The sequence below is a fragment of the Nothobranchius furzeri genome, chromosome 3 (genome assembly GCF_043380555.1).
Source record: "Nothobranchius furzeri strain GRZ-AD chromosome 3, NfurGRZ-RIMD1, whole genome shotgun sequence".
NCBI lineage: Eukaryota > Metazoa > Chordata > Actinopteri > Cyprinodontiformes > Nothobranchiidae > Nothobranchius > Nothobranchius furzeri.
In genome coordinates this window covers 79,445,596-79,472,103 of record NC_091743.1, presented here as the reverse complement: position 1 = coordinate 79,472,103, position 26,508 = coordinate 79,445,596, and the positions used below count along the sequence as shown (strand labels likewise).

At 45.3% G+C, this 26,508-nt stretch overlaps 2 protein-coding genes across 6 annotated transcripts in view; both read right to left on the bottom strand.

Moving 5' to 3' along the window:
• Positions 1–983: 983 nt before the first annotated feature.
• On the bottom strand, positions 984–19,617 carry mtmr1a (myotubularin related protein 1a). Of its 3 annotated transcripts, XM_070549955.1 has the most exons (19): positions 19,368–19,617; positions 18,096–18,201; positions 16,164–16,187; positions 14,559–14,627; positions 14,250–14,328; positions 13,935–14,026; positions 13,751–13,858; positions 13,561–13,659; positions 12,345–12,428; positions 10,057–10,206; positions 9,247–9,435; positions 8,943–9,134; positions 8,705–8,863; positions 8,450–8,497; positions 8,259–8,351; positions 8,042–8,155; positions 7,762–7,805; positions 7,551–7,683; positions 984–1,347 (listed from the first exon to the last, which is right to left on the bottom strand). In XM_070549955.1, exons 1-19 carry the CDS (start codon positions 19,469–19,471, stop codon positions 1,198–1,200), a joined length of 2,037 nt encoding a protein of 678 aa, XP_070406056.1. In that variant the 5' UTR covers positions 19,472–19,617; the 3' UTR covers positions 984–1,197. The 3 variants fall into 3 exon arrangements, with proteins under 3 accessions (XP_070406056.1, XP_054591665.2, XP_070406057.1); XM_054735690.2 differs by lacking the exon at positions 14,559–14,627; XM_070549956.1 differs by lacking the exon at positions 16,164–16,187.
• A 5,468-nt stretch (positions 19,618–25,085) lies between these two features.
• The window catches only part of mtm1 (myotubularin 1), a 45,123-nt gene continuing 43,700 nt past the window's right edge, over positions 25,086–26,508 (bottom strand). For 2 of the 3 annotated variants that reach the window (XM_015957772.3, XM_015957770.3), the window contains one exon: positions 25,086–25,423. In XM_015957772.3, coding sequence (XP_015813258.1) covers positions 25,232–25,423 — 192 coding nt within the window. In that variant the 3' untranslated portion in view covers positions 25,086–25,231. The remainder of the gene's footprint in view (positions 25,424–26,508) is intronic. The other variant, XM_015957771.3, reaches the window with a different exon arrangement.

The following is a 26,508-nucleotide window of genomic DNA, read 5'->3' as shown; positions in this document are numbered from 1 at the left end:
GAAGTTCCTAGGTCAGATGCTCTTTGTGCCAACTCGTCTGAAATCAGCTTCCTCCTCTCAGCCTAACTGCATTAGGTTGCATGGTGATGATGCGGTGTAGTTTTCCCGGTGTCTGCCCTGTTCAGGATGTGCCTTGCTGCTTTCAGGACCACAACTGCTACCAGCTGCGTGCCGCTCTGGCTACAGAACCACACCTCTAACCTCTGACCCAGTAAATGCTGTTTGTTTAGTCGGTGAAGTGGCTTTTGTCTTATTACTGAGTCAGAGCGAACCACTCTACCCTAGAAATTTAATTTTGAATTTGTTCATCTTTCATGACCTAACCAGGCATCACCCGTGTTGTTTTGTGGGGAAAAACTGTCCTCATGTACTCAGACCTGTGAACAGTGTGCCCCGCTGCTCCTCGCCCTTCAGAGGACCTGTGGGGTTTGGAGAACCAGCTAGCACTCAAAGCCCAGCTGCGTTCCACTTGGTCTCACTCTGCTCAACTTCATCTGCTTCTGCTGCGGTTCCAGGGAACCGCTGAAATAAACCGTTTTGAAAAACAAACATTCTCTAGTAGTTAGAATTTTTTTCTATTTCCTTAAAAGTGTCGAAGCGAGCTCGCCTGTAAACCCAGTCCACTTCTTTCAGGTCTGCCCTGATGCAGAAAAACACAGAACAGCTGCTTCTTTGTGCCTTTTACTCCTTTAATTTGCACGTTTTGTAGAATTTTTACCAGGAACGATGAGAACTGAACATAAACCATCATGACAGGATCTCAGCATCTGTAGCACCTAACCCACATGCCGTTCCTGATCAGAACTCCCCGGATGAACGAAGGGAAACGGGAACTCAGGCAGTGGGACAGCAGGAGCTTTAGTTTGTGGCAGTGTGTGTGTGTGTGTGTGTGTGTGGGCGGGGGGGGGGGGTGTTCAACCCAGACCTGTGTGCTGTACAGGGACTCTAGGAAACCATCAGGAATAATTCAAATGCCACCAGTCTGACTTTTAACTATTTTAATGTCTGTAAAGCTTTATTACCATCCTCACTAATAAAGGAATGTTAATGAAGTGAAAAATGTTTCCTCATTTGTTGAAGCTGTAATACTCAATATTTGGTTTAACAGTTGTGTGTGTGTGTGTGTGTGTGTGTGTGTGTGTGTGTGTGTGTGTGTGGTGTGTGTGTGGTGTGTGTGTGTGTGTGTGTGTGTGTCAGTCAGAACATGTGCAGCGGGGTTCCTGTAGGGGAGCTGTTGAGCGGAGACAGATGTGTGTTGGAAGGAGGTTCTTTCTTGAGCTCCTCCACCTTCTTCTGGAGTTCTGCTCTCAGGATCAGCAGATCTTTCAGAGTCTGATGTACCGGAACCTGAAATATTGAACATCTGGTTATTCCAGTGTTAACAACATCCAGAGTTTAGGTACACATAATAAAATGCCTGCAGCTCTTAAACAGGCAAAAACAGCAGGCCTGTGGGTCTGTGCAGTCAAAGGATGAGATACAACTTACAGGTTAATTGTCAGAATTGAATTGACAGGTGTGTAATTGGGTCAGGTGGTATAAAAAATAGTTTTTTATAAGAAGCAGAGTGCAGCACAGTACAGTCCTGGCCAAGTGAATGTAGCTTAGCCTCTAAAGGTGTTCATGAGCTTCAGTTCAGCAGCCAGTCACGTGTTTGTTGGGGAGAAGTAATGAACATCTGATCCATCGGAATCACTGAACTGAACGCATTTGGAGCGCAGGGAATTTTGCCCTAGCAGGTGTAACAGATAAGAAGGCTCATGAATTTGAAGCCACGCTACACATAATGTGGGTTTAACCCTTTGATGCGTAATGGTCACTACAGTGGACAGGTATTCAAAATTGTTATTTATTTTTTGCCAGTAAGCACAGCTGTTGAAGACTTTATTGCATTTGAGCCCCTCCATTTGGACTTCAGTAAGTCTAGCCAACATATTTCCTGTTCAGAATGCCCGCTGTCCACTGAGGTGGACGTGTAATAACTTATTTGTAAATTAACAAAATATTACAAAAATATTTGTTGAAATTTGTTTCATTCACACCTAAAAATGAATGAAAAAAAATGTTTAAAAATTCATGGTTGAAGATTTCATAATTCATGCATCAAAGGGTTAAAGTCATTTAGATGTTATGCTGAGGTGCAGGTATGTGAGCACCGTCCATCAAGTTTTTAATGACTTATTGAATAAGATTAGCTCCCGTTAGCATGCTCGGCTGACCAAAGCTAACCATACATAGATGGTTATTACAGTTGTTTGTCTTGGTGCCCTAAAAGGGAGACTCCTGTCGTGGCCAAAAGACTTGAGAATGACACAAATATAGGAAATTGGAAAAGTTGCTAGTTAAGTTTTATAATAGCGGTTTGCATACACTCCAGAATGTTATGAAGAGTGATCAGATGAATTGCATAGTCCTTCTTTACCATGGAAATTAACTTAATCCCAAAAATACTTTGCACTGCGTTTTATTGCTGTCATTAAAGGACCTGCTGAGATCGACTCAGTAATAGTCTCGTTAACTCAGGTGAGAGTGTTGACGAGCACAAGGCTGGAGATCATTATGTCAGGCTGATTGGGTTAGATTCGCAGACTTGACATGTTAAAAGGAAGGTGATGCTTGAAATTAGGGATGCAACGATACCACTTTTTTCCAAACCGATACGATACCGATACTTGGATCTGAATACTCACCGATACCGATTACCGATATTTCTCCCACACAAAAAAAATGCAATGATTTGGACTACAGATTTTATTTTCTTCTCTGCTTTCAACAGGAAAATACTGTGAGGTAGATAAAAAGTAGGGCTGCACAATATTAGGAAAACCTGCGATGTTCAATAACAGTGCTTAATATTGCGATATCGATATTACTCACGATAAATGAACAAATACTAAAGTATGCAGTGTTGATGCCGTCTGGCGTGTGACGTCTGCTCTGGGTTCAAAGCAAACAAAAACTAATGCATGAATTCCATTACAACATTTTTATTGCAAAAATATGCAGCTGCACCTGCTACTGTATTAGCAGCAAAACAACTAACTGCATGCATGCAGTTTCTCAGTGACTTTAAAACATCACCTCCACCATAAAACTTTTTCTGATGCTCCAAATACAGAAAAACATCCCTTACCAGGGTTTTTTGAATAAATAAATAAAAAATCAGAAAATAAGTTTAAATGTTAAATAATAGTTAACATCACTTAAATGCAACAGCAAATTCTCTCATTGCTACTGAGCATTTTCTCCACTTATGTAGTTATGATATGAGGCTGTTGCTGCAATTGGGAAGTGAACTGTGCTGGGCCAAACTAGGAGAATATTAAGATTTTCTGGGGGAAAGAGAAAACAATTGTCTACCTTTCAGAAGAGGAACTGGCAAAAAAACTACATGGAAAATATGTGAAAACGTTTGTTTTTAACGCCAAATTGAACAAGTTTACCTAGATCTTAAAAAGCAGCTCAGATGATGAAACTGCAACTATGATTCTGGTAACAAGCTAACAAATTGAACTAAGATAACCGGCTAGCAGAGCTTCTGACTGACCGTTTATGTGCAGCAGCAAATCAACTATCCTGATTAACAAGGTTATAAAAGCTCATAAATGAAAAATCACTTTGATGTGTGGGGGAACTTTTCCAGGCCCTCTTTAGCAGGGTGGGACTGGGAGGAGAGTGCTGTAGCCTTTTAGCTGGAAGCTAACCGGAGCCTGGGGCTAACACTAGCAACATGGAGGTGGGTTGGTTCACCGGCACATGTCGGAGTCAGCCCGGTAAAAATGATTAACGACACCGAGCGGACTCACGTTCACGTTTGAAAGCAGCGCTGAATCCAGAAACCTCAGCACAAAGTGCGTTCGTTGCTCTGAGCCAGCATGACGAACAAGGGAACGGCGCCGCAAACTGTTCGGGTGTTGCTTTCCAAAAGGGTCTATGTAGGGGGCGGGCGTATTACGTGAAGGGAACCATCTGATTGGCCGCATATCAGAAGGACTACATTCGATTGGTCAAATAATACTTCCGGGTAAAAAACAAAGCTGGTTTGCAAAAAGCTGATTTATGACACGAATGGAAATGTTTTAACCAAACATTTATCGCTGTTTTTGCCGTGTTTTGCGATGGACCTATCGCACGTCCTGTTATCGCGATGACGATAATTTTTCGATATATTGTGCAGCTCTAATTTGTATTTTTTTTTCACCTTAATCAAACAGCTGGAATGTTTCCCCAGCCTTCATTAGTGTCTAGAGGAGCGGTTCATGACGAAATTAAACAAATCTGCTGTGTTCACTATCTAAAACATGCTGCATACACACTGCAGCACCAGGTATGTAAGCTCAATTGTTTCTAAGTCAAACAGGTGCCGGCCCGCCACTCTGAAGTTGCAAGTGTGATATTCTGGCTACAGAGGGCGGTGGGGTCTGAGTGACATTTCATTAACCCAGTAAAGGGTCATTTCAGCACATACTGGCTCAAGAAAATCGTTTAAAAACATGAAAAAGTGTGTTTAACAGATCTATGTGCATCGTCAACACACTGGAATTTCAACAGCTGCGCTGTCAATTATTGTTATGGAATTGTCATTTTCCGACTCATCAGAATGTTTGGTACTGGTCTAGGCATAGGCGTCATTTTAACCGGGGACGCCGGGGACATGTCCCCGGCAAAATTTGTAATTGGCAGCTGTGTCCCCCCCCACTTTCAAAAAAGCCTGCTGATGAGGATTTTTGTTTTACCAGCTCAGATCTTATACCAGGGGTCGGCAACCTGTTCCCATCAAAGAGCCATTATTACCCGTTTCCCACAGTAAAGAAAACACTGGGAGCCACAGCAGCGCAGCGTTGTGGGCGGGGCCTACCCTCAGACAGCAGAGAGCTGCTCACAACAGGACAGCAGCCGGTGTTTACAACACCGGTACTATGGGCGTCGCGCCCATGGGGGATTCAACACCCACACTTTTCCAGCTGTTTTGCTCACCTCCACACCAGTCTGGTTTCTTTGGGTCGCACTCACTTTGTTTGCCTCATCTCCTTCTTCACCTCCCCTATTCTGACAGCCGATGTCGGGTTCAAGGAGAGCAGGAGATGGAGGGACGGAAGAGGTTGACTGAATTCATAATTTTACATCTTGACATTAGCTGTACAAAGTCTGAGTTTGATCAAGTGAAGAACACCAATCTGCAGAGGTTTATAATAGGCGCAGCGCCAGGTTTTCATTTTTGGGTGGGCCACGGTAATTTTGGATGGACCTTAATAAGCAGAGACAAGTGAAGCAGGCAGGTCGCGCTAGAAAATTTCGTTTAAAAAGACGTTATAAATGTGTTCCCCCGTCATTTTTATTTCTAAAATATGAAGTAAAAACTCCCAATTTAATTTTCATTCATTTGTCATTAATATGTAGTCTACACCCGTGCGTTAAGTGGACCATCTTCCAGTAAAAGCAAAGCATCCAGCCCACCTCTCCAAATGCGTAAAATGTGCATCAGCCGCTAGTTAGGCGCGCCGCGCGCTCCGTCAGCTATCGGCCCAGACGAGAGCAGAGCAACTAGAGAAAGAATAGAGGATAATTGTGTCTGGATGTGGATGGAGATTACATTTTACAGCAGCCTGATCATCATTTAAATACGTAAACCATCACCCGTCTTCTAGTCCATGCTATCAGCATTATTTTAATTGGTGTGTGTGTGTGTGTTTTCCACTTCAAACACTGGTCTAACCAACCAGACCAGTGTGTCCAGTAACATATTAATGTTACAATTAAACAGTTTCACTTCATGTAGGCTAGGAACATTTCACCTGCCGTGGCCCGACCGCTTCTGCTCCACATAAACTTTGTGCGTGACCAAATGTCTCTACAGGTGCTTTATGAGCTGAAGAGGCGACTGGATGCATCATGCGTCTCTATATTGGAGAAGGGAACAAGCGCTATTCAGCCAAACTTTCATAATTTCATAAAAATAACATTTTCCAAGTGACAGATCCCTCAGAGAGACCGGGTTTCCAGACCGCTTCAGTGGGAGGAAATCAACCAACATCCTTGAGTTTATCCGTCAAAATAAACAGTCAAATGGAAATATCTGTAACCTGTCATTTAACTCTTTTGCCTTCTTGTGAAGATTGTTGCAAAGAGAAACAACTAAACTTGATTAACCCCGGAGCCACGCGCACTGCGCTGTACTGACTGTAAATGAGGGGGAAACGATTTAATGGCATCCTTTTCTTTTCAACATGGTTTAATGTAAAGTTTCATTCAGTACAAACTTTAGTTGCACCAATCTAACGAGACAGAGCCTAGATTTGTATTCTGAACAGTTTAAACATGTTTAAAACGGAGACATGCGTGAGGCGTCTAAAATTCGCTCCTGCTCCGCTCTTATGGAAATTAAAATAACAAGATGAATAACATGAAATTATTTTAGGCACAGACAACATCCCCCACACTTTTGAAAAGCTTGCAACGCGCCTGGTCGCTCGTGTACGTCAAAGGTATCTTTCATTAAAAGATAATCAATAAAACGATTAAATAAAGTGGGTCCAGAAGCTGTAGCCCGTCTCTGCCTTCAATATTCACACTGTTAGTGGTTTTACTGAGCAGGTGCCACTTTTGTCATACGTTTCTTTTTAAAACATGTTTAGACTGTTCAGAATACAAATCCAGGCTCTGTCACGTTTGATTGTTGTAATTAAACTTTGTAGGTGGGGAAGGTCGGAAAGCAGCTCAGAAGCGCCGATATGATTACGCATAAGCGTGACTCGTCAACCCGGTCTCACAGACCGGGTTGGACCTGATCAGGTTTACGCAGACAACCTTTACATTTAGAATTGGCATACAGATGTAAAATTAATGCAGTAAAATATAAAGCATTTTATTTAAATATCCATTCATTATTTTACAAGCACAGAGAGCGCATCAGATGGATGGAGGAGCCGCATGCGGCTCCAGAGCCGCGGGTTGCCGCCCCCTGTGCTAGCCTACTTTATTGTCCCCAGCAATTTTTAAGCCCCACTCAAGTGTATGGTTATTGTCCCCAGCAATTCTGAAAACAAACTGACGCCCTTGGGTCTAGGAAAGGAACTCCCCAGCACATCAGCCCCGTCAAGGAGACTCTTCTCCTCCTTAAACAGAAATAATGTTAGAGGAGTTCCAGTCATCTTTGACAGTGAAATGTCTTTTGTGCAGCACTGTAAGCAGCTAACCAATAACTGCTTTTTTCAACTAAGGAACATCTCGAAGCTTAGACGTATGGTGTCAAGAAATGATTTGGAGCTCCTCGTTCATGCCTTTGTGTCATCCCGTTTAGACTATTGTAATAGTTTATTATTCAGTTTTTATTTTCTCATTTCTTGTTTAAACTTTTAAAAAGTTGTCAAGCACCTAGTGGCTTATGCCTGGGAAAGGTGCTATACTTACTGATAGCCTCTGACAGTGAATTGGTGTCTATACTGGTCCAGACAGTACCAACCCATTGACCCCACCACTACTCACCTCACAGCCCATTACAGCCATGTGTTCTGACCATTAACATTCCTCCTTTGTCTAGAACCGAGTACCTGTGGTCTCATGCATGGGTTCCACCGGGCGTAGTAGCTGGTCCAAAGCTCCAGGTGTCGGGAGGAAACTGACGGATACAGGACGTGGTTCTGATAATCCACGTAGAAGGGATTGATGAAGTCTTCAGGCTGGCTGTTGGTAAACAACACCTACAGTAAGTTGGGAGTTATTGATTCTTCATGGTTCCTTGAAAGAGGTTTAGAACTTTACCTGTTGATGTAGGACCACAAGGACACGGTCTTGGCCTGGACCTCCTATGGAGGACAGAAGTCCACAGTCATAATTAGCTAAATGTCCTGGCTCGGACAGCATCCTCCCCATTGGTCCATCTTCTCTCCCAGGTGAGAGGAATGAGATTAAAGACACACACACACACACACACACACACACACACACACACACACACACACACACACGCACGCACGCACACACACACACACGCACGCACGCACGCACACACGCACACACGCACGCACGCACGCACACACACCTTGGCTCCCCTCTCCTGCTCGCTGTTACAGAGGAACGTCCCAAAGAGACAGCTGTAAAGGTGGTCCAGGACTGTGATGAGGTACAGCTCGTTAAACTCAAAGGCAGCAGGGAACTGAAACAAGAGAACATGGTTCATGACTAAAGCTACAGGAGAACAAGGAATCAGACGATTCCGACACTAAAACACGGAGATGTCAGGAATGAAAGCCTCCAACCTGCCGGGTCATCTGCCAGACGCAGTCTACAAACTGGACGAACTGAGGGGAGCGCTCCATGTTCCCATGATCCTCATCACCATGACCCACACGCTGCAGCACATGGGAGAACAGCGGTTACATCACCACACACACGCACGCACGCACACACGCACGCACACACACACAGCACTGTATTAGAAAAGGTTTACTGTAGAAAACTTGTGTCCAAAGCTGATCCACTCCTTTTCCACCAGAACCTGAAACAGAACCAAAGAGCCTGTTAAAGCAGGCCAGGACTGAGTTTTCCACACGTTGAAAATCCCATCCCTAAAACACATCGAGTGTATTATTACTCCTAATTACCCGACAGGCATGTCACGTGTTCTGACAGAACCGGTACCTGGATTTGGTTCTGAGTATAAAGTGTCTGAGCTCTGCTCTATGTCAGGTGTTCTGAGTCTGACCTGGAAGCCTCTGAGGGTCCGGTAGAACCCGTCCAGCATCAGCATGGACAGCGAGGTGAGCTGGGCCGTTCTGTCCCAGCCGTCACCGCAGTGGACCACCACAGACGTCTTCCCAGACTCCAGCTTATCAGCGATCTTCGCCGCTCCCGCCAGCAGCAGCTGCAACAGCGGGAAGAGGACAGCTTCACTAAACGTCCCCGTTCCAGAGGCGTCCTCGGAGAAGGCCCGTCTCATTTACCCGTATGTACTCCAGCCAGTGAGTCTGGTCCACAGCAGAATGCCAGTGGCCTTCATCGATGGTGGGACAAATCACGTCCGTCAGCTTCCTCAGAGACTCCCTCATCACATGGATTCTGGGGATTTCTAGGAAGTTCAGCTCTATGTTGGGGTAGAAGCTCTCACTTTCATAGCCGGCATCTTTGGTCTTCGACTGGACGCGAACGAGTCAGAGAACAAAGAGGAAGAGAGAGAGAAGTCAGAGGCATGTCCTGATGAGACTGTTAGAAGGCATCTTTATTTAGAACTGAGCTGGAAGATGTCACCTTGTTGGTGACGGCTATGTTGCTCTGGCGAGCATCAAAGATGGTGAGCTTGTGGGACTGAGCGTTGGCGTCCATGATGATCTGTAGAAGGCGCTCGTCCTCCTTACAGCGCCGGTCTAGTGGACCCACCAACGGCTGGCTGCAGCGCACTATGGTGGCCTGAGACTCTGGGTGGATCCAGGATAAGACCTGCAGGGAGACCAGCTCAGGACCAGAACTACAAACAGAGCCAGAGGCTATAAGCACACAAGCTGACGAGACCAGAGAGTGGACTACTGAAGGCAAACTCCATCTGAAGTGATGGAGAAGCTGTGGAAGGAGGCGTGGCCTATCCCAACCAGGTGTGGGAGGTGCGGAACCATATTCAGTCCTTCTTAGGTGTGTTCTTGCTGTGTCGTGGTTCTAATTCCATGCTTTCGTTCTTTTTAAACACAGAAACAGTTTTGTTTACCTGTTTTGTAGCTACAGATAAACGGAGAAGGAAGTGACGCGCCACCATCAGCGTCAGCCTGAAGAAGCCGGCAGCCGTCGGCGAAACTGTAGCTACAAAACAGGTAAACAAAACTGTTTCTGTGTTTAAAAAGAACGAAAGCATGGATGTTCAGTCCTGTTCCTGCACCATCTTCTCTATCCAGTAAAACAAAGACAAAAGCATTCCGGCCTCAAACTGGTTAGCGCACCTGAAAAGCTCTGTGTGTGCTTAGTTAGATTAGCTTTAGCATGTGCAACCACTGAGAGGCCGCTGATGACTCGGTCAGCATCACAGACACCGAACAGGCGTGCTGGACAGCAGCTGTTCCTCAGACTAACCGGTACGCGGCGCTTTGCTCTGAACAAAGCCACTTGTTTCATGTCTTCCTCCGTGAAGTTTTTGGGGATGACCAGAACGGAGGGGTAGGTGTCACACAGCTCATAGGTGTTGTTCATCCTACTGATGGTCCAGCTTTCGTTTGGAAGACCCTGACCAAACACAGAGAAGGAACACGGCGGTTACATGTGACAAGATTGTGGAATGGATCAAGTGTCATGCTCCAACCACAGGGCTGTGTTCACCAGAACACAGCAGACATAAAAAGCCTTCACCTCCTACCAATCTGAGAGAGAAGAGCATCATGCTGTCAGTGACCTGGACTCGTCATCATCACCTAAACCTGTTTACTGGTCTGGAGCATCCAGGTGTGTGTTAACACAACTCCAGCGAGGAAAAACAGCAGAAGTAACTTCAAAGAAGTAACGGTTGCTGCACAATAATCGGGGACAGGTCAAAGGTCATTTCTAAACTGGTCAGGTACTATAAAGGCATTGGTTAACAGGTCAAAGGTTACATTTCATGAAAGGACAATTAGAAAATGGCAGAATAATACGTCTCGTGTCACCCGCCTAATAAACTTCTTCTACCTAATAAAACCTCTGAGTGGCCTCGTGTCCTGTAGTCACCATCTGGCTGTAGTCCCATGGTACCGTGCTCTTATGTTCTACTAATGGGCCATTCCCATCTGTACTTGGTCGGCCCGGATAGCATAACTTGCTTACATATCTTGGTGGCCTGCCTTTTTTCAGGGTACAACAAGCCTGGTTTTCAGCCTTCTTTCTGAGGGGGTCTGCTTCAGGCTGACCAGGGCCAACACACCCACTGCCAGTGTTGCCAGATCCAAAATCCCACAATATCGTACAGAGAGGCCTAAATTATCGTTTTTCAGTACAAATTATCGTACATTATACATTTGATAATAACGTTCTATAAATGACTTCTCACTCCAAAATAATATAACAAAGAAGGTGTTTTATATTGCCCTGTTTAAACAAACATCTTTAAAACCAGTAATATAATGCCTATAAACGTGCAGAGTGTGTCGGCACCACTCCGACCACGCATTGACACAACATGCACATTTGCGCAGTCCTATTTATGTCATTTCTACATAGGTTAAACGCACGCGACAAAACATCACACCAAAGGAAAAACTGACCCAATAAATGACAAAGCAGCCTACTCACCTAGTTCCAGAGTCAGTTTTTGTAATAGACACAATAGCATAAACCTGTAAGCACTGAGGTGAAATCTGACTTCAGAACAGTTTAAAATTATGTAATGGACTTGGGAAAGCCACAGCAAAAGACGGTGTTACTAGATGCAATGTGAAATTATCGTACATTTGAGGATTTTTGAAACTATTGATCGTACATCGTACAGAGCCCAAAATTATGGTACAAATACGATAATTATCGTACATCTGGCAACACTGCCCACTGCTGACAGCAAATTCACACCTTCCATTACAGCAAGCCTCTGATTGGTGGGTCGAATCAGCCCACATGGGCTTAAGGCATGCTCAATTCATTATCATTCATTATCATGCTGATTACCTAGAAGCTGAAAATGTCTCTGACTGCATTCCTTGCATACCTAAGCAAGGATGTGTGGAATCAACTGGGCCAGGCTGGGGCCAACTGGAGCTATCCGGGCAGGGCCGACCAGGTACAGATGGGAATGGCCCATAACATTATCATCAGGTGTTGGTTGAATATTTAAATTCTTATGCTTTGTTGAACCTTTTACAGCCTACCCTTATTGTCAGCATGGTGGTGGAGGGCTGATGCTTTGGGACCCTTTAAGCCACTGAGTTCACCGTGAACTAAACCAAAGTGTTCTAGACTCCAAAAAGAGCCCATCTGTCTGACAGCAGAGGTTTGGACCAAGCCGGGTCATGAAGCAGAACCAAGCACAGCAACAAAAAGAACACCAACGTCCAGACCCTATCGCGCTGAAACGGGATGTGACTGGTGTTGGACGGGTGCCAAAAAGGTTGCGCTAAATCTGTCTTACAAAAGTTTTCAACATGTTCTACATACCAGCAGGATGAGAGGGTCAGGGTTAGGTCCTGAGAGGACACCGAGAACCCTGGAGAGCATTTCGAGACATTTTAGAAACTCCACGCTTAACCCCGTTGTTTTGTACAGTCATGCGTTAAACATCCCTGATAATGTCTCAGCCGGAGTCACAGCACTGTCTGCCTGAAGCTTCATGACAACCTGGTCCAACTGAATCTATGAAACCGAGCAGGAGCAACACCCTGCTGGACGTTTCATGTGGTTACCTGGCGTCTGTACTCTGCTGCCGGGTCATAAACCTTCCAACCATCCACAGGAAACTGCTCCTGGTACTTGAAGGCAAAGAGAGGCTGGGAGAGAAACACAAAACATCTGCATGGGATCACGCAAACACTGAAATAACCCGATGCTCCACTGGGTGGAGAGAGAGGCCACAATAATAGGTCTACACAGTAAGAGAAACAATTAAAATACACAACAGCAAAAACAAAGAAAGGACATTCAGCTCAGCTAAAGAACCGTTGTGTTTCTCTGTGCTTCCATGGTCTCCTCTCTAGGAAATCTCTTACTTCAAACTGATTTCACACCACAGTGTGGACTGAAACCAGCTCCTGCCTCCTCAGGTCCAAGTGTTGGATTTGACTTGAAGACAAAAGACAAATGGGAAGCGTGCTTTATGCTTTCCGTTCCAAACTTCCTGTTTTATTTTGAAACTAGATTTGTTTCTCAAGGCATTAGTGTGAAATCATTTCAGTCTTAATGTTTACGTTGAATCTTTAGGGAATAGGGCTGGTCAACCCCGAAGCTCCGGTACTTCTGGTTTCATGTCTTAAACTCCAGCTGAACTAAAACATTCGGACCATCAGGAAGAGTTTGTAACAAAACACCAGCGTAACTCTAACAGGATGTTATTAATAAACTCTGGGGACATGAACTATGCTAAAAAGCTAGCAAGTAATAGAATAGGATAGGCTTTATCCATCAGTACCGGTTTAACGGGGGAACTACACGCTCTTACTGAATGGGGTCTTGCTCACGGACACCTAGCCATGTGTTGGGAATGCCAGGACTGGTGGACCACCATTGGTTGCTTTAGCATGGCCTGTATTAGTAAGTGTAATGCTGTGGATGTCAGGGGCATTCACACACACAATTTCCTGGTGAAGGCTGTTTTCCAACAAGATTCCAGACAGACAGCCCCAAACTAACTGCATGCCTGCTGTGTGCACATTTCTGCAGATACCTGTAAAAGCTAATGTCAAACCCACCAGCATGCTAACGTTACACCTGCTAACATCTCTAGTGGTTTTAGGAAACGTTTCATTAAGGAATTCCCATTTGGTCCATTTACTTATCAGCCGAGTTTAGCCAGCTGATCCTCTCCCTAGCTCAGCCTTGTCCACTCAGTCCGACCACCCTGCTGACCCAATTGGGGACAAATCCAAATATTCGCATTTCCTGAAGTGGTTGAAGGAGACTAACCAGGCTGTTGGACAGAGGGAACGTGTGTTGGACCAGAACCTTCTGCACATCCGGCTGATTTTCTTCTGTCTTGTAGGCAAACCTTGGACTCCTTATGTCCTGCTCAGAACAGAGAAGATGGCTGCATCACAAGAACATGAACAGAGAACCGTCTGATGGACGTGGAGGTCCTGGAACCTGTGGGCTCTACCTTGCACACCAGGTGGAGACCACTGATATTTTTCTCCTGGTGTTTGACAGTAAAGGTCTCCACTCTGCTGATGGCTCCCAGGTTAATGTCAAGCACAAGGGCCGAGTTCTGAATGAGACACACAGATCAACACACTCCAGAGACACACCGTCTGATTGGTCACCATGCTGATGACATCACAAACCTCTGTGCTGCTGAAGAACAGTTTGTAGTCAGTGATGGTGAGGGTTCCTGTGATAACGCCACTGAATGGACAGATATGCATCACGTCCTTTACTACACACACACACACACACACACACACACACACACACACACACACACACACACACACACACACACACACACACACACACACACACACACACACACACACACACACACACACACACACACACACACACACACACACACACACACACACACGAGAAAGATGTAGAGAGAGTAGTTGTTCTGGGAGCTGCACCTGATGTGTGGTGATGCGGTCGGTTAAACCCACCTGTGAGCTGGACGGTCTCTCCAGGAAGCAGAGGAACCTGGCTCTGTGGAGCTCTGAGCCGTGCTCCAAATCCCGGAGTCTGAAGAGCACCCAGAACAGTTAGCAGAATCTTGTCAGACAGCACCAGCACCGTCAGAGCTAACCGAGCAGCGGTGGCAGCGGCTCAGTGTCACTCTAACAACCGGATGTTCATGCAGTCGACTCTAAATAAAGTTATTCTATTTAAATGAGGAGAATGACAGAAAGAGGCAGACCAGCACAGGAAGGAGCCAAGAGACGGCAAAGACACGGAAGAGGACAGGAACTTGCCAAAGCATCAGAGGTAGGTTCAGCATCGTTATCTCCATGGTAACAAAGCTCCTCATCCTCTGAGTCCAGCTGCAGAAAAAAACCAAGAAGAGAGAAGAAGCAGAGGTTCTAGTGACAGCACTAAGCTGATGACATCATCATTCACTGTGGGACAATCAGCTGGTTCCCCATGAGAGGACAAGAGATCGGAGTTGTTACTGCTGGACTGTGGACATCTGGGTAAACTTGACCTGCTCCTCGGGTGAGGTATCAGAGACCATGGCAGCCGACAGGAACAGTTCTGATCCAAAGGTTCTCCACCTGTTCCTGGAGTTCCAGCCCTACACTGGAGGAACTGCTGCGTTCTACAAACAGAACCAGGATCAGTGTGTCCCAGCGGGCAGTGTACTCAGCACCGTGGTGCTTTCCACTGGACCCCCTCTTTCTATGCATCAGCTGCCAGTGAACCTGACAGGAATACTTCTGGTGTTTTATTTTGAAAGGAGAGGAGCTTATAGCTGCAGGTGAGCTACACCTGCAGGAACACCTTCAGCCAGGGGGGGGGGGGGGGGGCATCTACAGACACAAGCTCTCTGGTTCCACACATGTTGTGTCGGTCCAGTTCACCTGCCAGGAACGTAAAGGTGTTACAGACATGGATCCTCAAGACCAGCTGACCCAATGTTCCCCCTAAGGAACAGATGGACAGGTTCTGGACACGATCACAGTGTCTGCGAAACCACAGTAGAGAAGAACCAGGATCATTCCTCATGATCCAAGAGTGGTCCTGAGTGTGGAGGCTCTGAGACATCAGGACAGAGGGACAGGAAGGCATCAGGACAGAGGGACAGGAAGGCATCAGGACAGAGGGACAGGAAGGCATCAGGACAGAGGGACAGGAAGGCATCAGGACAGAGGGACAGGAAGGCATCAGGACAGAGGGACAGGAAGGCATCAGGACAGAGGGACAGGAAGGCATCAGGTCAGAGGGACAGGAAGGCATCAGGTCAGAGGGACAGGAAGGCATCAGGACAGAGGGACAGGAAGGCATCAGGACAGAGGGACAGGAAGGCATCAGGACAGAGGGACAGGAAGGCATCAGGTCAGAGGGACAGGAAGGCATCAGGACAGAGGGACAGGAAGGCATCAGGACAGAGGGACAGGAAGGCATCAGGTCAGAGGGACAGGAAGGCATCAGGACAGAGGGACAGGAAGGCATCAGGACAGAGGGACAGGAAGGCATCAGGACAGAGGGACAGGAAGGCATCAGGACAGAGGGACAGGAAGGCATCAGGACAGAGGGACAGGAAGGCATCAGGACAGAGGGACAGGAAGGCATCAGGACAGAGGGACAGGAAGGCATCAGGTCAGAGGGACAGGAAGGCATCAGGTCAGAGGGACAGGAAGGCATCAGGACAGAGGGACAGGAAGGCATCAGGACAGAGGGACAGGAAGGCATCAGGTCAGAGGGACAGGAAGGCATCAGGACAGAGGGACAGGAAGGCATCAGGACAGAGGGACAGGAAGGCATCAGGACAGAGGGACAGGAAGGCATCAGGTCAGAGGGAATCCATGAGGCAAGCAGAACAGAAAAAGACGCCTCTACATGTATACAGGGGAACTCACCCTGGATGTCAGTTTCCTGGAGACCTGGAGGGGAAACACACACATGCACAAAGACAATGTACACAACACACCAACAACACCACATAGAGGTGCACATGGTTACACTTCTGATAAAGTAAAGCACCTGTTCTTTGATGTTTCTGATGTAATAATTAGAAAAACCTGGACATCAGAATGAATAAACACACACGAAGGTCCACAAAGACCTGTGTGGACGTCTGACTTCAGCTGACCTAGGCTGGATCTTACTCCATAAACAGTTATTTGTTGACGAACATGTCATTGATTGCGCTGCTTAGTTACCTTATTGCTTATCGTTGATGTTGTCGTGTTTATTTATTTATTTATGGCTACAGACGGAAACTAGCTGACTGTTTAGTAAGTAAACTTTACTTGTAAAGCACCTTTCCCAGGCATAAGCCAAGGCGCTTGACAACATTTTAAAAGTTTAAACAAAAAAATGAGAAAATAAATACAGTGAATAAAAACAATTAATGAAAATAAATAAAAAACATGTCATAAAAGGCCAAGACCACACAGAAAAACACAACAGCCCTAAAATAACTAGACGAACGCCTGGACAAATAAACGAGTCTCAAGCTGGCTCTTGAACTTGTCGACAGAAGCTTGGGAGCTACAGCCTCAAACGAACGGTCGCCTCTAGTGCGACAGGAAGTGCGAGGAGCTTTAAGCAGATTAAGATCCCCACTCCTCAGAGGGGTGTGGGGTTGGATCAGCTCTCTAATGTAGGCGGGAGCTTGTCCATGCAGGGCTCTGAAAGCCAAAGCCACAATCTTAAATGGTAAATGGCCTGTATTTGATATAGCGCCTTCTAGAGTCTTAGAACCCCCCAAGGCGCTTTACAACACAATCAGTCATTCACCCATTCACACACACATTCACACACTGGTGGGGATGAGCTACAATGTAGCCACAGCTGCCCTGGGGCGCACTGACAGAGGCGAGGCTGCCGAGCACAGGCGCCACCGGTCCCTCCGACCACCACCAGCAGGCAACGTGGGTTAAGTGTCTTGCCCAAGGACACAACGACAGCAACAGACTGAGCGGGACTCGAACCAGCAACCTTCCGATTACGGGGCAAGCACTTAACTCCTGTGCCACCGTCGCCCCGGAAGCAGAGGACTGCTTTTCCCTTAAACTCAAACCTAAAAGACACAGGCAGCCAATGAAGTTCCTTTAGGATGGGGATATGTGAAACCTCCTGAGTTCTGCACTGGTTGCAGACAATGGAGCTCCTTGTTGTTCAGACTAGAAAATAAACTATTACAATAGTCTAAACGGGATGACACAAAGGCATGAATGAGGAGCTCCAAATCATTTCTTGACACCATACGTCTAAGCTTCGAGATGTTATTTAGTTTTAAAAAAAAAAGCTGTTTCTCGTTAGCGGCTTACAGTGCTGCACCAAAGACATTTCACTGTCAAAGATGACTCCAACATTTCTAAGGCTTAGCTTCACAGATCGGCCCAAATCACCCAGGTTTAGCTAGAAGCTGGTGCAGCATGTCTGTCTGTATGGCCGTGATGTTTTTAGGACTTTGTCCCTTAACTATCAAATGTACTCGTAATTTTAATACATTTGCAGCAATTTTCTAATCCTAGAGTTTCACTATTTATTTTCTATCAGAAGCTGAAGCAGGAGAGAGGTGTAGGAGGCGTTTTCCCGTTCAGCCTGTATGAAAAACTCAGAGTGATCGATTACAATCAGAGGCGTGAGTGAACCACACCTTCAGGTCCACTAAAATACAGACGTGAACATTTAATATACAGAGTGACCAATTATACTCTGAAGAAATCATTAAAAATATGTTTTTCAGTCAAATTGACCTTTAAATAAATTCCAACTCAAAAATGGAAGCACGTTTTCCTCTCGTGTGTGTGTGTGTGTGTGTGTGTGTGTGTGACACTCACCCTGCTGTCCCTACTCAGGAGGTCCAGTTGGACGGATCTTGACGCCTGACTGGAGAGGGTGGCTGCTATCAGCTGTTTGCACCACTCCACATGGGAACCTGATGAGCTACAGAACAACAAGCTGCTCAGACAGAGTTCCTTTGATGTGTCAGTTTAGCTCCGCCCTCACACGCCTCCAAGCCAGCAGTTCTGAGTAAACAGGACCCGACAGATCGGACCTCCTCACATTAAAGAGTCTGTCTGCTGCAGTAACTCTGTTAGACACTCACGCAGGAGAACACACGTTCACACAACACTTAAGCACACCAGAACCCAGATGCAAACGAGTGAGAACAGGTCACCTGACCAGAGCACATTTTTCCTGAGGTAGGCAGGTCTCACCCATCGACATAGGTCTCACCAAAATTACAGTGTGTAAAGATCCAGAAGCTTCATTGATCTGGATGTAGAACCGTTACTGCCCAACTCCAGAGTTCTCCTCTGCTCTTGACACCAGTAGATGGGTTTTGGGCCTCAAATTATATATTTGAAGATGAATTTTGTTACATGGTGGTATAATTGCCCAGTCTAAAACGAGTCCAGCAGTTCGCTGGTGGAACATCTCACAGTGATGGCCCTCAGAGGGAGCCTTCCTGCCACCCTCAGGGGTCGGATCATTTCCCTTTTTACATGTTTTGGTTCGGTATGAGGATGAAGAGCAGCTCCTTGATTCAGAAGGCATCGTTTATGGATTTATGGAGCAGGAACAGTTTACCTTTAGCTCACTGAACCATGGCTTCTCATAGGAAATCAGAATCCTGCAGGTCCTGGAGGAGACCACATCCGGCCCAGGGTCTGATTCCAGCCCGATGACTAGAAATCAGTTTTTAGTGAAATTATTTTACTTCTGCAGCTTGTTTAACTGTAGCCTGTGTGAATGATCTCTGGGGTAGACCCAGAAGACCTGATACACACACACACACACACACACACACACACACACACACACACACACACACACACACACACACACACACACACACACACACCTCCGTCACTGAGCTTCTTCCCGGAAGCTGTGAATCTGAGTGTGAGCTACATTATTCTGTGAAGTGAGAGTGTGATTCGGAGGTGAACACCTGGATCACACCTGGAAACTCTTCCGGTCTGAACCGAACCTAAGCAGGAGCCGATGACCCGTACGTTACGTCTGACAGCAGGTCTGAACATGCGGTGGTAAAGGTGGCTTCCTGGTCAACGCTGACTCCACATCTGTGTACCGAACCGACTCACCTGTCCATCATGTTAGCGGCGGGTGATCCGGAGGGCAGGGAGCCCCAGGTTCTGATCGATCCGGTACCGTCCGTCGGTCCCGCTGCAGCATTCGGTTTCTCCATAGGACAGACCGTTTGGGTTGTGGTGGGCCAGCCTCCGCTGATCTGGACTAACCCAGAACCTCCGTCCCTGCTGGTTCTGACCCACTTAGCTGTGATGGGACGGGAGCTCTGTGGCGGATCCTGCCGCCTGCTTCTGCTTCCTCCTGCAGAAGTTCAGTCAGCCACAGGGGGCGCCAGAGCACTCATGACAACCGAAACTTACTTAGGTCACTTCCGGCTGCGGCAGCTACTAGTGATGGGAATTCCGGCTCTTTTTAGAGAGCCGGTTCTTTTGGTTCAGCTCACCAAAAAGAGCAGGCTCTTTCGGCTCCCAAGTCGCTTCTCAGATTTTCTGTTGCGTAGAGTACATTTGTAACCAAAATAATGCAAAACAATTTGTAAAATTATTTACTAATGTAAAAAATGCAATATATCAAATATTTATCATTTCTATGGATTTAATAACTGAACACTTTAAGAAATCTCCACTTTCTGACTGCTGGCGCTCATTTTCTCACTGTCTGTCTCACTCTCCTCTCTCTCACTCACCTTTTTCCTCCTCCTCATTCCCTCTCGTCTCTCTCCACCCGCATGTGCTCTGTGTGTCTGAGTCTGATCCTCCCTCTTCCCCGCCCCTACTGCTCTGTGTGTGGACAGTCTAGACACGCAGTTACACATGTTGACCAATTGCCTGTAGCTTTCACCAAAGCAAGAGGGGAGGGGACGGCTCCCAATGACGAGCCAGCTCCCATCGTTCACTTGAAAGAGCCGGCTCTTAGAGCCGGCTCGTTCGTCACCGACACATCAGTAGCAGCTACCTTTGGCTAAAGACCACAGACGTATGCTAAAGACAACGCTACAGTTTTATTTTTTTGCTTGGTTGTTTGTTTTAACAAACTTTATTAGTGAAACTGGGTATCGTACATAGCATCGTAATAAAGCACACACAAATGAGGGGGCCAGACTAATAAAACAGTGTTCATACGTTAAGATTACAGAGAACAATCACAGATTAAGGTAGGGAGGAAAAATGTATTACCAATTATTCAAGTCATATTTTTAAAAAACTTTCCAAGTTTTTATGGCTTTTAAATTCTGAGTTTTTTATAGACTCAGCATATTTCTTAATTTCACAGATGAAGACAGGTAAAAGAGGATTGACATGGGTATATTTACATTTATGAATATATTTAGCTACAATAAAAATTAGGTTCAGCATGTACTTTCTATTACATCTATTGTCTTCAAAGAACCCAAAAATGACATGTTTCAAACAGGAGACATTAGGAAGAACCTTCTTTTGTAGAAAATCTAAGACATCAGACATCAGTTGTATTTGTACAGGTCCGGAATAGGTGGGCAAAGGTTTCAGGATAATTGATGCAGAAGGAACAGTAGGTGTCAGTGTCCGTTTCAAATATTTGGGAAATAAAACATTTAACAGGGTAATATTTATGTAATATTTTAAAAGAAACCTCTCTAACTTTATTAGTTAAAACATATCTGTGGGGCAAAAGCCAAACTTTATTCCATGGCGATTGAAAGCTGTGGAAAAAGCCCCCTGATTGCAGGATTGATTAGGAGACACGTATGTACGAGAGGTCAGTATAAGTCACCAAACTATTAAAAAAAAGAGGATCCTGCTAGCAGCATTTTGATCCCAGAAGGTATTGCATTCATCACTATAAAGAACTCCCTAGGAGATACTAATACAGGATTCTTTTCTATAAATTCAGAGTGGGTGTAAAATTTACCATTAGGTTTTACTAGTTGGTTAACGAGAATAACATTAATATCAAACCAGTTCTCAACAAACTTTTTTTCTTGTGAGTGATATGCTTATTATTCCAAATATAACAAGTATGTGGCGAGAAGTTGTGCTTAAAGTTGGAGGACCATGCAAGTATCTGCTTGTGAAAATGTGAGAACTTCATGGGGATTTTGGGAATGTCATAATAACAAATCAAAAAACATTTCAGACCTAGTTTGTAGAAAATGTAAGAAGGGATAATGTTCCATATAGACATTGGATTGAGTAAAAACGTTTTAATACGGTTAATTTTTAAAGTGTTATTGAGAGTTGAGAAGTCTATAAAAATTTAAATGAACAGAATCGGTGACAAATGGCAGCCTTGACAGAGTCCAACTCTCACTGGGAACAAGCCCGACTTGCTGCCGGCAATGCGGTCCAAGCTCTGACGGCGGTCATACAGGGACCTAACAGCACGTATCAGAGGGCCCGGTACCTCCAACAGCACCCCCCCCCCCCCCCAGGGACGTAGTCAAACGCCTTCTTCAAATCCACAAAACACATGTAGATTGGTTGGGTAAACTCCTACGCACCCTCCAGGACCCCCCGAAGGGTGTGGAAGTGGTCCAGTGTTCCACGGCCAGGACAAAAACCACATTGCTCCTCCTGAATCTGAGGGTCGACAATCCGACGGACCCTGCTCTCCTGAATAGACCATACCAGGGAAGCTCAGGAGTGCGATCCCCCCCGTAGTTGGAGCATACTTTGTGGTCCTCTTTTTTTAAACAGGGGAAGCACCACCCCGGTCTGCCAGTCCAGTGGAACTGCCCTGATGTCCACGCGATACTGCTAAACAACAGTTTAAAATGTCTTTTTCTGAAAAAGAATAAAGAACGCAATGCATCGCTACATAATTCAGAGTACGACAACCCACCACAAACTTACGCCTCAGAAGCATGGACTTGCTAGCCTGATATGCCATTCTATATATTTCCACACCAGAAAAAGTTTAGTTTGATAACTTGTTTTTTAAAAGATTACTTTGGGGGAAAAAGTGTGACAGCTTGGGCTAACTTACTGAACTTATTTTTAGATGGACATTCAGACTTAAAAGGAAACAAACGTGTGAAAGTCGTTACGGAGGTTAGGACTTTTCAAGATTCTGCAGACCTACATACAAGGTGTAGAAATTCATGTGCACCCTAAAGTCAAAGAAAGGGATTTAAGACATTTAAAGCATCGTCTCCATCAAGTGATGTTTTAAAACAGATTCGGGATTGATGCTCATGATTGCACAACAGACAGAGTGTAGAATAATGTGGACTTTGAGCTTTTTCCTCTGCAGATTTTAACTCATACAGCTGAAACAAACATTTAGTAGGTTTCTACACACACACACACACACACACACACACACACACACACACACACACACACACACACACACACACACACACACACACACACACACACACACACACACACACACACACACACACACACACACACACACACACACACACACACACACACACACAATAAACACACCCTGAGCAAGTAGTCTGTCAGAAAAGTTTAATTTATTAAGATATATTTACATAAAAGGGCCATTCAGAAAAACAGGATATAAATTGGAAAAAAATACATTTGAAATGTTTCTCTGCTTTCACCCTTTTCCCCACAGCTCCTGCATTTTTCATACGTATTTATTACAAAGCAGGTTATGAACGACACCCTCTAGATTACAGTAATGTCAAACTGAAATGAGTAAAGACAGATATATCGTCCAAATCAACACTACGGAACCAGAGCTCATGTCCAAGTTGAAGTTCCACTGAGAAACGGCAGGAATAATCTAAAAACTATCTACACTTCTGTCTGTTCCTCCTGGGTTAGCAAGGACAAATACAAAATACAAAATGCCCTCGGGTACAAAGCAGAACTCGGAGCAGAAACCGAAATCAAGAGCCTCAGAACCTGCTTTTAAAAGATCTCCCCCACATAAATAACTGTAGACAGTGAAACAGTTTTAGACTGAGGTAACCGCACCGTGTGCTCGTACAATTATAAAACGCTCCCACCCCATTCTCACAGACACTCAGGAAGGTGACGTGGGTTTGTCTGTCCATTAGCTTCTCCGTCTGAACCCAGAACCAAACTACACTTTTCAATCTGAACTCACATTTTAAACAGAAAAGAGTCAGAAGCTTGAGATTTTGAAACACAGAGAAGTTTTAAACATGTTATGGGTTTTTGTCTTCCTGCTGGTCAGCAGACAGGAAGTGAGTGGGTCACTGCTGATACACCTATGGGTCAATAGCAGCTTGGTGTGTGTGTGTGTGTGTGTGTGTTGTATCAGGACATCCAGACCCAACCTAGCACCAGAGGTACCAACTGGTGGACCAATTACTGCTCTTCATCTCTTAACTGAAGCTGGTAAGGACCATGTTGTGTCCAGACTGGTAGTTTAAATTCCCACCAACATGAAGCTCCCCTTATGGACAAGTAATGTTACTACACCTTACTTCTAGTTGGCTTTAATCAGATGTCGCCTGCTTGTTGCTCCAGATGATAAAAATGTGTGTAGCCCTCACTCACAGGTCCACCTGGAACCAACTAAAGTCCTAAAGTCAGTGTATGGGATCACGGCTGAACGGGAACTATCAAACAAAGAATTGTTGAACTTGTTGTAAAAATTCAGCCAGGCTAAAACACGAGAACCAGTCCCAAACCACAAGGCACATGTTCGGAGATTCATGGGAGTTTTCCCACTTCTGTAAGATAACTGTGCTGATTTAATCCATCCTGGATCTGTCCGGAGAAAACCCTAAATAGTAGAGGCCATCCCACACCACCAAATCATCTACAGAACCAGACGTGTCTGTCTGCCATCTGTGTTATTTTACCAATTACAGTTAAGGTCACATTTCATCATCGCACCAGGTGTGTTTAGCCACCCAGGTGCTGCTTTCCTTCTGTACACACGGCTACAGATTATCAGGTTTCAGCCCATTTTTAAAAACCACCAAATAAGAATTTCTTTATTTACAATAATTAATTTTTTTACTTACTTTCATTTTCTCATGACAACTCCTGAGGTTCGTCATTCAACATGGAGCGAAGGCCAAAGTAAGTCAGAAAGATTTGGTTTTTAACCAAAAACGCTCCTTTGTGCCAGAATCATCGCGACCAAGGTGCTCCAGAGATAACAGAACCTGGGGAACGTTTCCCCCAACAATGACAGCACACAATAACCATGTTCCTATGATGCAGCCTAATCTTTAAGGCTTGAGAGAAAAAGTAGAATAACAGAACTGAGGAGAGACAGAGATAGCTCTGAGTTAATAAGATGACTACCATTCATTCAGAGAGGTGCAGGTGGCACAAACCCTCTAAACCACATTAAAGTGGTTAATCCTTGGGTTTGGCGTTCAGTTGTGACATAAAACTACAGACTTTTACTTTTGGCTCCCATACTTGTCGTGCCTGACTTTTACCATCCAGATTGGTTTGTTAGTTTCCCAAATAGGATCCTAAGTGGATTTCTGGGTGTCCATCATACAGCAGAATGAAGCTAAACGCAGGCAGATGCTCCCTAACCTGAGTTTGTGGTGATGTGGTTTCATGAACATTGATGAAAGTATTGATCACAGTAGGATGTGCGGAGAGCTCACAGCTCTTTCTAAAGCCCTTACACGGAGAGCGGAGCACTGGACATGTTTAAGGCCTTGCTGTGTGATGATTCTGTGTGCTAAAACCTGACACAAGGCTGTGACGTGACAGATTGCATAAGTCAACATTTTTACTAAACGCAATTAGTTACAAACCAAAATATTAAACGTCTGTTATTTAAAGGTAGGACTTTACAATACAAATCAAGTCCCTATGTGTGTGTGTGTGTGTGTGTGTGTGTGTGTGTGTGTGTGTGTGGGATTAGATGTAAACAGTGCAAGTTAACACAAGTGATTTCTGTTTCTGTGGATATTGTCCCTCAGAGCAGAGTGTATAGGTGTGCAGTTAGATGTCGTCTCTCAGAGAGGTGTTTGTAGGTGTGTGTACTGCTGTGATGGTGTGGAGGCTGAAGACGAGGTGGTATTGGAGGTGCTGCTGTTAGCAAGATGGTAGGAAGAAGAGTCAGACAGCTGAAGCTGCTCCAGCTTCTTCAGGTACTCGTCTCTGAGGGCCAGAAGCTCCTTGTAGCGCTGCTCCACTGGACTCTGCTGCTGGAGACACACACACACACACACACACACACACACACACACACACACACACACACACACACACACACACACACACACACACACACACACACACACACACACACAAGAAGAAGTTATAAAAGTAGCATTTTTACATCTGCTTGATCAGGTCATTCAGGTCTGACTTATTGCTGGCTAAACCGATCAGACTCACACTTTCTTGGTACAGAGACTGAACAGTTCTTAAAGGCACACTTGGCAGTTTTAGCTTGCTTTTAGCCCCCCGGTGTCCATTTAGTAGAACCAAATATGAAACCTATCTCCTCGCTGTGTGTTCGTGTGTTTTAACACCTTATTCTAACTACTGAAATGTCTCCCCAGCCTTCATTGGTGTCTACAGGAGCGGTTCATCACAAAATGATACAAACCAGCTATGTTCACAATCACAGTATGCAGGAAACATGGACTGCGGCACCAGGTATGCCAGCTACATTTTTTTTCAAGTCAAACAGGTGGAGGCCCACCACTCTGAAGTTGCAGTGTGATATTCTGGCCACAGAGGGCGCTGGGGTCTGAGTGACATTTCATTAACCCTGTAAAGGGTTATTTTAGCACACAGTGGCTCAAGAAAATTGTTTTAAAATATGAAAACGTTGCATAGTATGGCTTTAACAGAAGGCCATACATGCCATGCTTCTTGAGCACCACCCACAAGCTGCCCCTAGGAACACAGTCATCCCATCTTCTCCAGATCCATTAAACTGGTAGAACATACTCCCATACCCCCTCCATCACTCTAACAAGGGTACAGAGCTGGTCCATAGCTACATGGTAAAGACCAAAACCATATTGTTCTGCCTCAATTGGAGCTTCAGCTATCGACTGGACCCCCCTCTCCAATACCTTGGTGTAGACCTTTCTGGGGAGGCTGAGGAGTGTGATCCCAGTAGTTGGAACACATCCTCCATTCCTCTTTATTGAAAATATGGACAATCATCACTATAGAATAGAACAGACTTTGTTGATCCCACAGTGGGGAAATTCACTTGTTACAGCAGCACCAACACTTAAGAAAATACTTTGAAGAAAAATAATAACAAAGGTAC

Bases quoted from the DNA above. Each gene is read 5' to 3' on its own strand.
- mtmr1a (XM_070549955.1), bottom strand. From the start codon at position 19,471: ATGGAGAAACCGAATGCTGCAGCGGGACCGACGGACGGTACCGGATCG. The intron at 9,135-9,246 runs GTGACATCTTCC...GTTCGCGTCCAG, and splicing joins ACATAGCCGTCACCAACAAG to TCGAAGACCAAAGATGCCGG. The intron at 1,348-7,550 runs GTACTCGGTTCT...TCAATATTTCAG, and splicing joins ACCCATGCATGAGACCACAG to GTTCCGGTACATCAGACTCT.